This window comes from Archocentrus centrarchus, chromosome 12 (genome assembly GCF_007364275.1).
Source record: "Archocentrus centrarchus isolate MPI-CPG fArcCen1 chromosome 12, fArcCen1, whole genome shotgun sequence".
Classification (NCBI taxonomy): domain Eukaryota; kingdom Metazoa; phylum Chordata; class Actinopteri; order Cichliformes; family Cichlidae; genus Archocentrus; species Archocentrus centrarchus.
The window spans coordinates 3915985-3928959 of NC_044357.1; the positions used below are offsets into that span (position 1 = coordinate 3915985).

The window sequence follows — 12975 nt, forward strand, 5'->3', positions numbered from 1 at the left end:
GGATAACAAACAAGATCGATTATTAAGACTCTTGGGATCACACGAGACAGTGAGGTGTTGATTTAGAAAACACCAAAGAGGGATCAACGCACCAACTTAGATGATTAGAAGCTGAGATTAAACTCTGCTTAGCTTCTATTTAGACACGACAGAGTATAAAGTGCATCAGCCTCCAGAAGATGAGGTGAATCTTGAGTGTTAAGCAGTAAAGGAGGTTACGCAACACTCTCAGACAGCTTTAGTTTTGCCTCTACAGATCTAATACCCCCTTTCTAAATCACTTAGACACACACTTTGACTACTTACCTTTCACAAACACAGCTTTCACCCCCACACACACACAAACACTGTGAGAGGTTATGAAACGATTCTGAAGTGATCAAAAGTTTGGATCGAAGGTGACAGCCAAGCAAAAGGAGGATTTGAAGTGCAGTTAAAGGAGAAGAAAACGAGTGGTTTGTGAGATGCATTACAGCGATGAGATGATTCAAGGGTGGCAAGGTAGAGACAGAGAACGCGCGACGATATTGATTCTGATGTACAAGAGCCCGGCGGGTTTAAAAGGAGCTGTTTTGTACCATACGTAGCCCCTTAACTGGCAAGGGCCCGGTGACGGGCCGTTTGTAGTCCCTTTTATATGGCAGGCTAGACCCTCCTATTTTTATTGACACGTCATTCGGCCAATCATGTAACTGGCTGCACCAAATCACCTGACAAAGCTACGTGACGCCCTCTGAGTATTATTGGCTCTGGGAAACCCATTTCTTAACATGATTGGCCGAATGAGGTGTCAGTCAAAATGGGCGGGTCTAGCCTGCCATATAAATGCACTTCATTCGGCCGGCGGACCAGACGCAGCCAGTTAATAGGCTATGAAATGGGTTGTTCAGAGCCAATAATAACCAGAGGGTGTTATGTTGTTTTTGTCAGGTGATTTTTTTGCTGCCAGTTAAGGGGTTAATATTCATCATCATGAACAAATGAAGGTTTGCTTTCTTGTTGTCAGACAAATATTTTCCTTCGTACATTCTCTCAGTTTTGTCAGGAAGTAGTTTCAGCTTATTCCTTGATTACTTCTAAATCAGTTTAAGTGAATTTTAGTATGCAGTCACATTCATCTAATTATACTGCAGATGTAGTAAGATTTCTAAATGAGACAAACTAAGGAAACTATTTATGGTACAAAAAATAAGGAGACCCCTTTTAAAACAGCTCTACTTGCATTTAACCAAGAAAAGCAACAAAAACTAGAATTTATCCATGTTTCACTCTGATATTAGGCACCAGTCAGAGATCGTGGTCATGAGAAATCATATGCTGAGAAATATATTTTCACTTGGCTATAAAAGGACAAGTGAAACATGGCTTCCAAACATCTGTGATCACTTCAACATCGATGAGAGAAGGAAGCAGACATTTCCTTATCTTACAAAGGATGTGAAACTAGCAGGAACTGGATGCCCTGGCTTTAGTATGAGCTGCAGGAGCTAACTACGAGTTGACAGTACTCACACAGAAGCCCAGAGCTCCGTAGGGCTGTCCGTCCCTGCCACTAAAGACCAGGGACCCATGGCTGGCATGTATATCCCTACAGCTGCCGTAGTGAGACCAGCTCAGTGGAGCGTTATTGGAATTACAGGAGCGAGACAGTGCATTCTGATGACATCCAGCACCAACAAGTCAGTGGTGGCCATGCAATCCACCAAATGAGTGATGTCATAAAAAAACATACAACAAAGAAGTTTACAGCATATACAGACAAACATGCAGTGAGTCAGACCTAGTTTGCATATAGATGGGTTAGTAAGCTACACCTAAATAGTTGATTCACACAAATATTCAAGATTTGGTTTGTTTGAACAGGTTTTGAGATCATTCCAAGTAGGGATGGGTTCTGATGGCTCCTTTCATTTTCATACACCTACAAACAGCTGAGTGAACCACAGGTTTGCATTCAGAAATACCAATAACAACAAAAATATCCATGTTGCTCTGGATAATTCAATCACAACTATGATGCTACCATTTTCTGATGAGAGTGTTTCTATAAAAAAGGAGCAGGAAAAAAAAAAAAAAAAAAAAAAAAAATCAACCAAACTCTCACAGAAAGATGTCTCAAAAAAGAACAAAACCAAAACTATGAGTAGAGATGGGTTCATTAATACTTTTTACCTTTTCTATTTTCTTGGCCTCGATGTGCCGCATCACCTGGTCTCTCCAGTCTGCTGGAACCCTCCCTGCTCCCATTCCTCCCTGCATCTGTCCCGGTCCATCCAGGAGCGAGTGCTCAGACTTCACCCGGGTATTGGGCCTCTTGCTGGGGCTGCTGTGCTGGTAATTGAAATCACTAACAGACATGGTCCTTTCTGGAAGCTCGTGGGCCTGTGGCCTGCTGCTGTGCGGCCTGGAAGCTCCGGGTACATCGATGCTGTAAGTGCGAGCTGAGAGGGGCCTCTGCATGGCCTGACTCATTGCCAGTGGCCCCCTGGCGAGGGTGTGAATGTCCCTGTATGTCATGTAGTCCCCTTCTGACACCTGCAAACGCCTTGAGTCGCCCATGGAAGCTGTGGAGCCAGAGCTGCTTTGCCTCTGTAGAGTGCTACTTCTAGGCTGGCCCCCAGTAGAATGAAGCCTCTCCTTAGCCCACATCTCCCCAGGAGGTTTAGAAGCCATCGGAGGCCCTCTCTGCTGGGGCTGCAGAGGGTAAGGAGGTGCCTGATTACGGTTTGAGTAATTGGTGTTGGCTAGTGAGTGTGGAGGAGGAGGAGGGTGGTAGCCTTGGTGCTCTGAAGCCATGGCTGTCCTCTGGCCCCATAGGCCCTCTTTAGACATGCCACTGCTTGTGTACTGTATGTTGTACTGAGGAGGAGGGGTTCCCATGGCCATGCTGGAAGAGACTGGATGTCTGCTGGTGCTGGCAGGAGGCTTAGAAGAAGAGAGCAGGTCTGAGGAAGATGCAGAGGAGTTGGGGTAGATCAGGAGAGTCTGATCATTGAGTAACTGACCAGCTGACTTGCTCCTGACTATGCTCTGGGCCTGAACTCCTGGCCCTGGGCCGGCCCCTGCCACCCTAGTCCCTGCTGAGTCGTCATCCCCGTCAAAGGAGTACAGCCTCATGGCCCCTGTTTCTATGTTGCTGATACTGTGAGACTTCAACACCTGCGGGGGATGGCACCTTTTCTCTGGAGACAGTTCCTCAGTGCTGCGAGACAGAGACATGTCACTGCTGGCTGTCACGCCTGTCGAGGCCACGTGCACAGCAGAAGTCTCTCCTCTCATCCCTTGGCTTTTATTCCCCAGACTATTGATGCAGTCACCTGCCTGTCGATTTCCATTCTGTAAATGATCCATGTTATCGTAACTCTCCTTGCTGTCCAAGTCGTCCTGAGCTACGGAACCATTCTTGGTTTTGTCCAACTCATCCAGCTGAAGCATGTTGTCGGTTGGCAGTTTGGTCACATTCATATTAATCTGGTCCCACTTTGTGTAAGTATCTCCCATACCATTGTTTATTCCCTTCTCAATGAAGGCCAGTCTGGCTTCCATAGACAGATCATAGTCCCCCATTTTCTCTGGTGGTGTCTGCTGGGTTTTTAAGAGGGTCTGGAGAGATGTTTCAGAGCCATTGCCATTATGGAGGAGAGGGGTGGTGTCTTTAGGCTGGTTCATATTCTCATCTTCTTGCCTGAAACAGGAATATGTATTGTAAGAGTACAATAAGAGCAGGAGAACACTCTTGTTTTCAGTCTATGTTAAAGTATTGAATAGTACAAACCGGCTTTTTGGCAGGAAAGGCATCTTTGCCTCTCTCTCAGGTGTGCACAGAGAGTTGTCCTGGCTGCTGTCTGTGGTCAGAGACACAGAGTCTGACATGCGTGACGGAGATGAGCAGTTACTGTTGTTCTGGTTGCTGTTAGCCACAGTGTCATCCAGCAGAGAGTCTGCATCTTTACCATCATCTGTTAATCAGAAATAATTGCTGTTAGTGTTCTACATCCAGACATTTCACTTTTCCACTTCAGATTATTTATAGTTACCTTTTTTATCTTTACTTAGAGTCACTACTTTAGGCTGGTTGATGGAAATCTCAATAAGAGGGGGTCTCAGCTCTGCAATCTTCATCTCGTCTTCCTCGTCTGACAGCTCCTCAGAGTCCTAAAGACAGAGACAGTACTTTGTATTTGTTGTGAAACTGTGAAAACTTGTAAAAATCTAAACAAAGTGCTATTAAGTTTGGACTACCTCTAGCGTGTCCTCGTGGTTCATCATAGAGTCCTCTGAAGACTTGAGGGGGATTTTCTGGGAGCTGTAAGACTCGGAAGTGTCTTTGGATTCGGGCGCAGAGGGATTTTGGCCAAACGTGTCGGCGGACATTTGGGCCTCCATGTTTGATGCCACGCCGTTCTGACAGGGGGCCTCGATCACCTGCACAAAAACAGTTCAGGTGATTAGTCAAGTCTTGAAATTTTATAGAGATGTTAAATGGGAACTAAAATGAGCTTGACAGAAAGACAGTAGAAATGAAGCCTTGACTGAGCTGAACTATTAGAAGCCTTTACTGACCTTTACCCCCACATCCTGCACTCCAATGTGGTTTCTCTCAATGGGTTTTGCCTCTTTGCCCGACTCATCACTCGACTCGTCCTCCTTGAGCCTGTGAGCCACTGACTGGGCAGTCTTTACCATGTTCTTCAGCTCGTCTGGGTACGGTGTGGGGTAGCGCTTCAGGTTTCCCTCCTGAAACAGTACACAGAGATTAAAATTAAAAGCATACTAATAAATGAATATCAAATAAAAGAAAGTCTGTTTTTATGTTTGGAAGATTCCTTTCATGCTAGAGATGACAGGGTTAGGCAGAAATTTCATCCCATTTTACAAGACCCCATTCGTTTAGATGCAAAAACCACTAGTGGCAAAAATGCAAAGAAATTCATCACCGAAGAGTCAGAAAACTGTAGCTGAGGACACAAAGTGAAGATGTGCAGCCAAAAACTCTGAGGATCACAATGTCCCTGCTGCGGTAATTTGTATCAGCACTGTTGTTTTTCCTTGCCCAATTATGTAAGCAGTAACAAATGTGCAGCACTAACCCTCGGGGGCGTCTCTCTCTCATCTTTGTCCTCGTCACATTCGAAGGCCACCTGAGCTCGGTGCTTGCGTTGTTCCTCCCACAGAGTTGGATTAAAGCTCTCAGAGTCCGAGTTTGGAATGTCTGGATGAAAAAAACAAAACAAAACAATGCCAGGCAGTGGATGAATATTAGCGTTTTTCCAAATTAGGGATTTTTAATTCAATCTCACTGTTCAGATAATACATCTGACCACAAGATGGCGCAAGGGAAACATGAGGAATGCAAATAAACTGAAGAGAGCTGTGGAGGAACTTGAAAATCAGTTGTTAACCCATCAAACTCCAAAAGTACCCAATAATCCTGCTGATCCCTGGAACTGCTGTTGCAATAAATTCCTTTCCTATGATGGCATCCAAAAAATTACTAAAGGATGCTTTGCTACTATGTGCTAATCTTCAGTTTAATACTTCACTGTAAAACGTAAAACAAACAAAAAAAAAAAACTATTTTGTTGTTAATCAATAACTAAAGAACATTAAAGATTCAACTCAATAACCCTGATTCACCATAACTCCTGCAAGAGGAAAGCAAGCTTTAGAGTACACACAAACAATCATTAAATGCTGCATTATATTTTTGAAGGTGTCAGTGTGGTTTCCTGTGTTAAAAAGTTAGCTGCCCTCAATTTAGCAACATACACACGCTGTGTATAGGTGCTGAGTGTCATGTTCTGACAAGAGATCCTATTTGCCTAATTATTTGCCAATATCAGCTGAAAAAAAATTAGATCAAGAACTTTGGTTCAACTCGACACACCACAGCGTGAAGCCACAGTGGACAGTGTGAGTCACCTGCTGCGTATTCGTCATATCAACAAGTTGTAAAACATGTTAGCTGCAGTCAGGCTGTGAATACTTCCACATTCCCAGGAAAGGAAAAGGTGTGATTGGAAAAAAAATCCCAGTTATTAAACACGGTAAATGGTATGAAGCCCACCACGGGGGAGTAACTTTTCAGCTTGTGACACAAATCACTGACATCTCAAAAAAGACTTGTGGCCATTTCAGCTCAATCGCGCATATTTTGAACCACTAAATACTCTAAAGATGCAGCAGGGTCGATGTGAGCCGTCTGCTGTAAAAGGAAACCAGACGAACAGGTGCTTGACAAGAAGATGATGGCTAGTGTTTCTCCTGCCTCAGTCTCAGATAACAAGGTCTCTTATAAAATATGCATCTAGGGATCCTTGTAGGTCATCAAACTTTGTGAGGGTAAACATGGTAGTGTAGATTATTTAGTGAAAACGCAGTCTGCTCTGATCCTTAACGTGCAGTCCTGCTGCTAAAAACCGGAGTGAGTTACTCACATTCCTCAGTCCTAATCTGCTGGGGGAACATGTAGTTGGTCAGCACTGTTTTCTGAGTCTCTGGATCCTCCTCTTTCTGGAGAGGGATGAGGGGTTTCGACTGTGGGAGACAAAAAGTGTGCTTGAGTGTGCCATCAGCAGTTCTTTAACAAACACTCGGTACATAAAAAACCTGAATGTGGAAAAGAAAATGCTTTAACCGCAGGGGAAAATAACACATCACAAGATGGATCCATGATAAATTCAACCCGTCTTCCCCAAATTCTGCAGATACTTCACAGACTTTCTTCACTTATAATCTGCCTTGACATTACTTTAACACATCTGGGTGCCTCTTCCTGTCATCCATTTGTTGATGAAGCTGCTCTAAGCTCCCCTTAGGCCCTGTCAGCATTGTTGCACCTGTCCAACTATATTCATGTGTCTTAGTGTTGATTTGCCCGTTACAGACTGTGTCTTCACAATGGCCCTTTTAAGAGTTCACATATTAAGGTAGGAAAGTAATTATGGAAACATATAAATGACTAAAAAAAAAAAAGGCAGCTGATGTAAGAGCAGGACAGCAGTGGTGGCGGCTCTGTAGTTTTTCCTTCAGCATTCTCAAACAGCTGCAGTTTTCCAGGGACAATTTGTTAAGGCACCACCTTGGAATAGTCCAGCCAGGAGAAGAAAAAAAAAAAAAGGCATGAATAATTGATTTCAGAATGAAGTCAGTCAGACTGTAATTTGGAAAGAAGTTGGACAAAAGCCAACACACTGAATCAGTATAGTCCCACAGAGTTTTCTCCATCCTTTCTTTGCCTTTGTATACTTACACTCTTCTGCTAGGATTCATATGACTAGGTCTTTTACTTTACCGTACAAAGTCACCCTGCTGTGACTAATTGGGATTCTAAGCCACTTCCCCACATGTGAGCTGACCAGACTCAGGCATTTCCACCTTTGTTAGGCTCGTCTTCTGTTAAGAAGTCTAAATTTCATGCACCATAACTTGCCTGGTAACGTTGAGCTTCGGTTTAATTCTGTCTGCCCGGTACTGTCTCATCTCACAAACAGACTCTCTGTCATTCAGACTTACACATTCATTCGGATCTTTTTACATTTTAAAGACTGAACGACCGTGACAGGCTAAAAAGTGCTGGTCAAGAATTAAAATTGTTCTTTATAGTAGAAATGCTGCTGGAACTTCAGCCTCTTTAGATGTTTGCTCTTCTCCATGCACCTTGGAAGTAGGTGAAGTTGCAGCAGAAACCTCTACTTTGTCTCCACGTTTTAAAAACTGGTCACCCGATCTGACCTGCATTAGCTCAAATTGCCTGGAAGTGGTTAGATGTACCTTCCTGTGAGCTACCTGCAAAGCTTCTTGGTTTACAGCTGCATTTTTACTGCGAGTCACATACCCTACTGCTACCAGAGTCCCCATCTGAAACCTCTGAACCAGGGGCCTTTATGCATAATACTTGTGCAGTCTTACCTGATTTTCAGACAGCCACATTGCAGTCAGCTCATTCAGTTTGGTGAAACTATACGGAAGATTTTTCAGTCTGAAGTAGAACAAAAAAAAAAACAACAACACAGGCGCTCAGTCACCAAAAACCTAAATTCACAAACTCCAAACATTTCTGCAAGATTTAAAAAAAAGGCTATTTTATTCATTGTGACAGATAAATTTGATCTAAGCAGGCGGACTATAAAAATAAGCCTGTAAAAATTCACTTTTACTTAAAAAGGAAATTAAACAGCCAAGATAGCTTCCAAAGCCTTACCTATTATCATTCTAACACGACTTCATACCCCTTCATCATGACGCTGTAATCAGCAGCTACAATTTCACTCACAGGGTGAAATTTCATTCTTATTCACATTTGTGAACCAGAGTGACACAAGACATTTTACTGCTTTGTGTTTTTTTTTCTTCTTTCAATTCATGAAATTCATAGTGAAGGCAAAGCTTCAAATATTCCCAAAAAAGCAACTTTTAAAAAGTACATATAATTTATATCATATAATTCAATGTTATCGACTAATTTAATGATTGTTTTGTCAATTATTTTGATAACATCTAGAACAAAATGTGTAAACTTTAAGCAAATAATTGCAAACAGATCTGATGCACAACAAATTAAACAAAAACAGAAAAACACAGAAATCTTTTCCATCTTAGAATTTAAAATCAGGCGAGAGGTTCTAAAAAAGCACTAGTTTTGTCATTTAACCTCTTTCTTATGAGCACAAACATGACCCGTGGTAGAGTAGACTCACTTGTTGTTGCTGAGATTGATGACTTTGAGCTTCTGCATGTCACCCATCTCCTCGGGCAAAGTCTCCAGCTTGTTGGAATGTAGGAACAGCACAGTTGCCCTCTTCCAGCTGCCCATCTGTGAAGCGAGCAAACCAAGAACTCTAGCTGCAGTATGTGAACAGACGGACAAATGTCTCTAATCCGATGAGCGCGCTCACCTCGGGTGGAAGCTGGGTAAGGAAGTTGTGATCTGCAGCAAAGGTTTGCATGTTGACACACTGGCCAATGGTGCCGGGCAACGCTTCAATCTCATTGAAACTGCAGTCCAGCTCATCAATGCACGTCAGCCTGATATAGAGAGATGCGGAAGGATTTGGATCATGTGGTTGCCAAAAATGCTCACACCTTAATGGCAAAAACTGCCATTAGTGCCAAAAAAATGACCACCAGCAGTCCAGTGAAGACACTCTTTCAAATGTGGGGGCTATGATCCATTATCCTGTGATCTCCAGTCCACAATCCAGTGTAACTGCATGCTGTATATTAATTATAGTAAACATGTTTATCACATTTATTTAAATTTATGAAAAAGCTCATTCAGATGGCAGCTGCTGAGGTTCAAACAAAGACCAAAGAAACCGAACGCATTTTTAGGTAACTCTTTTGTTAAACATACACAGATCTGTGTATTCTGAATCTTTAAATTACAGTGATTACAACATAGTGAACACATATACATTATACTAAGATACACTTTAGCTCAAAGTTATCGTACAGTGACACACTTAATGACATAAGGGGAATTTCTGCTGAATGAAAAATGCAAATGCACTCTGAGTATTGACATCAATGCAAAGGCAGTCTGACCTCCGGGAGAGCTAATGTGCTACAGTGCCACGAAACTCTGAAAGGATCTGACCCCCGTCTACTGAAAATACGCCAGGGGAAAAACAACCCGGTGGACAAGCACTGAAATGAAACCAGCTACATATAAATGGGGGAAAAAATGAGCTTGCTTAAGCTAAAATCCTTGCATGGGATTAAACTAAACCATAGGCTTTGTCACATAATCTATGCCAAAGTACATAAGGAGGGACATTCTAACATAAGGGATAATTGAGGGTGTTTGAAAACAGATATTTAAAAAAAAAAACCTGCTCAGCTACAATTGTATTTATCAGTTAATGCAGATTTGTCTTTCTCATGGATGGTAGAGTGGACAGATTAAAAAAATAAAAGCATTGATGGATTAAACGGAACCTAATCTTTGTGCATTGTGTGTCAGTGATTCAGAGTAGAACGAGGATCAGTATGCGGACCTGACTCAGTACTCAGCAGCCGTCGACCGCTGGGTTTACCTGTCTGCCTCAGAACAGTAACGCAGGATTTCATCTATAGTTATTGTATATGAGGGTCATCTTTTTTTTTTTTTTTCCCCATTTTTGGCCACAGCGGCTTTTTGTGACAGTGGAGAGAGACAGGAAATGGGGGAAAGATACAAGGGAAGACACGCGGGCAAATCGGCACCGGGCCGGGACGCGAACCCGGGCCGCCCGCACCGCAACATGACGTGTGTATGTGGTTGCCGGCTTCACCACTAAGCCACCCAGGCGCCCATATGAGGGTCATCTGACCAGTGATTACCAGCAGCCCTTCCTCAATGAAGTGAACTGTTCTTTATAACCACAGCCATTACTAATCTACTCATTATCATCAGTGTGAGAACAAAACAAACTGAGCAGCAGGACAGTTTCTGTTTAATAGGCATATCTGATTTGTCGAGAAAGACATTTTATGAGATCAATGGACGGCAGATAAAAACAGCAAAATAATCCACTGAGCTCAGGGTTTATGCTGCTGTTATCGAAGCTACTGCTGTGGTGCTCACCCTCCAATAGAATCGGGCAAATACATCAGCTGATTTTCATCCACTTTTAGTGCAGTCAGCTTCTTCAGGGAGCCTTAAAAAAAGGAAAAGTGAAAAAGCAAGGAGATAGGATTAGGAAGGCATAGACAACAGCTCGGGTCAGTTATTGACTTTCACTTGCTAGTGAACAACAAAGAGGAAGATCCATTACAGCAGTTAATTACATTCATTCATACTGTCAATACAGTAATGGCTTTAGTAGTAATCAACTGTGATTTCAACAGTATGCACACAGGGACAACAAAAGCATTTTATTAGCCTGGCTTTAAATGAACTGTTTTTGTCAAAAGGCATGGAAAGAATTATGCAATTCAAAATTTTGACTGCCAATAAGTAATCTAAATATACTTATAAATTTTAATTTGAAAAAACCCACAGACATTTATTTTTGAAAATTTGTACTAATGCAAGTCATTGTGGAGAAATTTACCTTAAAATGTATTAATTATATAAACACTAACAGTATCCAGAAGCATGGTGAACTGCAGATAAAAACTCATTTACAGTAAAAGATAAAGGTTGGATAAAAGCAAATTTTTTTGAATAATTATACTTTCTTCATTAATAACATCACAATAATACGAGAATTTATTGTAACTGTCTTTGTATTTTTTCTAAAATATTATGTATTTTACTGTAGTTTTATATCTTTAGTGTGTTGTGGTTTCATGCAAATCAAATATTTTATTTATGTATCATGTACATGTGCCATATAAAAGCTTAACTAGTGACAAGACTTGAAAACGAGCAAAATCTACAAAGTCTTTTTGCAGCACATTCATTTCATGCTCTGTTGGAATTATGCACAGACCCTTCTAGATAAACTGAAACAGAAAAATAAAATGTTGGGTTATTACTGCGCTGGGGGCACTAAGGCAGTGCTGCAAGTGGTAGTGTTGGTTAGGGCCAAAATTAATATCTTAATATTTTTTAGCACAATGGCGATATACGATATATATATATATATATATATATATATATATATATATATATATATATATATATATATATATATATATATATTCTTCCCAAAAGGTATAAATAAAAAGGCCCTTCAGAGTCAAAGCTACGTGTCCCAAATGTCACACAGACACTTTTATTAACATTCAGCTGTAGATGTACATGAGAAGTTGCTCAAAAATCAGCTATTGGCATATTTAAATAGTAATGCTCCTCAAATAAATTAATGCTTTTTTCCTCTATAAAAACACTCACAGCTGTGTTATTAAAATGTAAACAGAAAAGATGCAGAGCAAAAATAGCAAAAGGCTGACTTATTCTTTACAAAGCCAGTCTGGTGAAGTCTACTTCACTGGAAAGTGCTTCCTCCTGTGTGTACTCCTGTACATCCAGTACTGTGACAGACTGACTGAACAAAATTCCATCTGCAGGATTTTAGCCATCTCAGTAAATCCATAGACATATGCGCTGACGTATCACAGCAATGGGCCCACACGCTCAACGCGGCGTCTGCAAGCACACGTAAAACGCCCACTTCCGCTATTAAGGTCACGTGACTTACGGTACAAACCAACTTCTACTGCGTATGGCGGCGCCCTCTTACCTGCAGCCAGGGACTGCAGGTGCCAAAGGTGATGCCAAAGCATACGAACGGATGCAGCACGAAGGCTGTATGTACACAAAACACGGCGACAGTGGAGGATTTCAAGTTTCCAAAACTCTCCGACCTCAAAAAGTTGTTAAATTTGTCACTAGTTTCTTTTGGGGGAAAAAGTCGCCAGCGGGGTCTGAAAAGCCACTAAATCTAGCAACAAAGTCACTAAGTTGGGAACGCTGCCATTCGGTCGCTTCCTGAATGATTAACGGGTGAAGCGGAGAGAGGCGGGGCAGCGTGAAGCTGTGCAGAGACAAACTGGGAGAAGAGAAAGGCGAACTGGTGAAGCTACAAGTATGACTGTAACGCAACCTAGACTATATCGATATAAACGATATTGTCTCATCTTATATCGCATATGAAAATATCGATATTTAAAAAAAAATAAATCGATATATCGTCCAGCCCTAGTGTTGGTGCGTCTTTACTTATTTAGAGTTTGGAAAGATTTACAAACTGGGAACAGCTAGAAGAGAGCTGAGGTGTTTTGTAACCGGTGTTCTTCTAATAAGAGGTGTGTGTGTGTGTGTGTGTGTGTGTGTGATCTTTACCGATGGAGCCAGGCAGCTGTGTGAGAGCATTGTTGGAGAGCAGGAGGTCCTGTAGATTCTCACAGCCGCAGATTTGTTCATCCACCATTTCCAGGTTGTTCTTGGACACGTCCAGATACACCAGTTGTTTTAGTGTACCCAGCATCTGGACCAAAAAAAAAAAAAAAAAAAAAAAGGTTATTCACCCTGTTAGATTTACCCTG

At 41.8% G+C, this 12975-nt stretch overlaps 1 protein-coding gene across 2 annotated transcripts in view; it reads right to left on the reverse strand.

Annotated features, from left to right (window-relative positions):
• The window catches only part of erbin (erbb2 interacting protein), a 54010-nt gene that overhangs the window by 6045 nt on the left and 34990 nt on the right, over positions 1-12975 (reverse strand). Inside the window, exons 9-21 of one of the 2 annotated variants that reach the window (XM_030742173.1) lie at positions 12773-12917; positions 10568-10640; positions 8898-9027; positions 8700-8815; positions 7912-7981; positions 6438-6537; positions 5091-5212; positions 4564-4737; positions 4243-4425; positions 4038-4155; positions 3776-3959; positions 2173-3685; positions 1513-1656 (exon numbers count right to left, since the gene is read on the reverse strand). In XM_030742173.1, the coding sequence (XP_030598033.1) occupies positions 1513-1656; positions 2173-3685; positions 3776-3959; positions 4038-4155; positions 4243-4425; positions 4564-4737; positions 5091-5212; positions 6438-6537; positions 7912-7981; positions 8700-8815; positions 8898-9027; positions 10568-10640; positions 12773-12917 (3072 nt within the window). The remainder of the gene's footprint in view (positions 1-1512; positions 1657-2172; positions 3686-3775; positions 3960-4037; positions 4156-4242; positions 4426-4563; positions 4738-5090; positions 5213-6437; positions 6538-7911; positions 7982-8699; positions 8816-8897; positions 9028-10567; positions 10641-12772; positions 12918-12975) is intronic. The other variant, XM_030742172.1, reaches the window with a different exon arrangement.